The 2,021-nt window shown below is 41.3% G+C and overlaps 1 protein-coding gene across 1 annotated transcript in view; it reads right to left on the bottom strand.

Moving 5' to 3' along the window:
- Positions 1 to 847: 847 nt before the first annotated feature.
- The window catches only part of LOC103617170 (taste receptor type 2 member 40), an 11,419-nt gene continuing 10,245 nt past the window's right edge, over positions 848 to 2,021 (bottom strand). Inside the window, exon 2 of the mRNA XM_008635431.1 lies at positions 848 to 1,101. Coding sequence (XP_008633653.1) covers positions 848 to 1,101 — 254 coding nt within the window. The remainder of the gene's footprint in view (positions 1,102 to 2,021) is intronic.

The following is a 2,021-nucleotide window of genomic DNA, read 5'->3' as shown; positions in this document are numbered from 1 at the left end:
GACGCTTGAAAGGCCATGCCATTCTTTCCTGTACCATACTGGGATGTAATAGACACCTTTAGAATCAACAAATATTTTTCTAGAATTCAACCAGAATTGAAAATTATCAGCAAAATATTCCAAAATTATTTGCAATACCTCAGCATCCTCAATAGGAGCTTGTAGTACGCAGAAACAGCATTCAAGCATAATATTCACAAATAAAATGAGACCATGCCTGGGCTCAAACAAGTCTGTTCTGTTTGTATCATAAATTGTAACTTACATAATTTCAAGTGATTACATCCTAGCCTGAGTCTTGGCCCTGTTTTTCTGTTGTCTTAGAGAAACCGTGATGATTTCCAAGGAAAGTACAGCAAATAGGAGACAACTTACACAATTCTTCATAACAAGACTCACATGCAAGTGAAGCAATTTTCCACCTTCTACATGATTCCAGATCAGGGCTCTGATCTACTCATGCCAGCATCTATTTATGCATCGGATGACTTCAATTGAAATATTTTCAATGTAAATTAGAAAGCCCAGGCTAAGCCCATGTCTTTTACAGTGAGCATCCACCTCAGATATATATATATTTGTTGAGATATTATACATGTACCTCTGTATGTGTTATGTACGTATTATTTACAGATGCTTATTATAAAACACATCAAAATAAAGATCGAAATAATTCAAGATCAAATAAACAATATTGTAAAAATTATTTTACTTTAGTATTGGTACAAACTCTTTTTCTGTTCTCATTAAAAATATTATTAGTAATTGTTTTTGGTGAGAGCAACGTGATTCAACATGCTTCATTACTTTCTTAAACTCTGGGTTTATCACTTTGTGACACAGTGATTCAAAGGCCTGGCTCTGTGTTCAGTTTCTTTTGATACTTGCTCTGAATGGCTTCCCCGCTACCACATCCGCCAAGTTCTTTGCTGAAATTCAGCTGTAAATTACCAACTTCCCTGATGTCAAGATTTTCCAACCAATCAAATATTGTTCTATATTTTATATGTTTAACAAATGGGTCCAAAACGCACAGAAGCTCTTCTTTTGAAAGTTTTAAAATGGGTTTGGAAAGTCTGTTTCCAAATGTTGGAAGTCTACCTGCATGAGAGTTTTTGGATGTGTCACACTTATATAATTTTTGGTGTGAAAATCTTTTGGAAAGCAGTTAGATTGTCAGCCACTGTTAGAATTTCACATTCACCTTGAAGGGATAAAGTAAGTGTGTTTACTTTTCTGACAGGAACTGCTTTCTTGCATGCTATTGACAGACACTGCTTACAGAAAAATATCAGCAAACACAGAGCACTTGCCTTTTAGTAAAAGAAAACTGTGTAGCTGCTCTTTCAGTTCAGCGGCTCTTTTAAGCTCATTGATTGAATCATAGAATCACAGAATGGTTTGGGTTGAAAGAGACCTTAAAGACCGTCTAGTTCCAACCCCCTGCCATTGGCAGGGACACCTTCCAGTAGTCCAGGTTGCCCAAAGCCCCATTCAGAGTTGACCTTAAGCATCTTGCTGTGAGATAACCAGCAAATGTCTGCGTGATATGTGTGGGCGAGGTTTTGGTAGAGAGGAGGCTGCAGGCGTGGTTTGTGTGAGAAGGAACCAGGTGTTGCTGCTGTGTCACACAGAACTGGTCCTGCCAGTTACCCCCAAAAGAGACCCCGTGCTGGCCAAGGCTCTGGCCATCAGTGATGCTGGTGGCATCTGTGTGACAACTCATTTAAGGAAGGGCAAAGACCAGTGCAGAGCAGGTGTGAGATAGAGGAGTGAGAGAATATGTGAGAGAAGCAGCCTTGCAGACAGCCAGGTCAGTGAAGAAGGAGGGGCACAAGATGCTCCAGGCACCAGAGCAAACATTCCCGTGCTTTCCCTGGAGAAGACCATGCTGATGTAGACTGTGAGCCTGCAGCCCCTGTCACACCCCACTGCAGCAGATATCCACACTGCAGCCTGAGCGGAGCCCCCACGCCAGTGGGTGGTTGCGCCCTGAAGGAAGCTGCATCCTGTGGAGGGCC

The sequence above is a fragment of the Corvus brachyrhynchos genome, unplaced genomic scaffold (genome assembly GCF_000691975.1).
Source record: "Corvus brachyrhynchos isolate BGI_N302 unplaced genomic scaffold, ASM69197v1 scaffold176, whole genome shotgun sequence".
In the NCBI taxonomy this organism is placed as follows: domain Eukaryota; kingdom Metazoa; phylum Chordata; class Aves; order Passeriformes; family Corvidae; genus Corvus; species Corvus brachyrhynchos.
The sequence above is the reverse complement of the archived record's forward strand: the minus strand, read 5'-3'. Positions and strand labels throughout refer to the sequence as shown.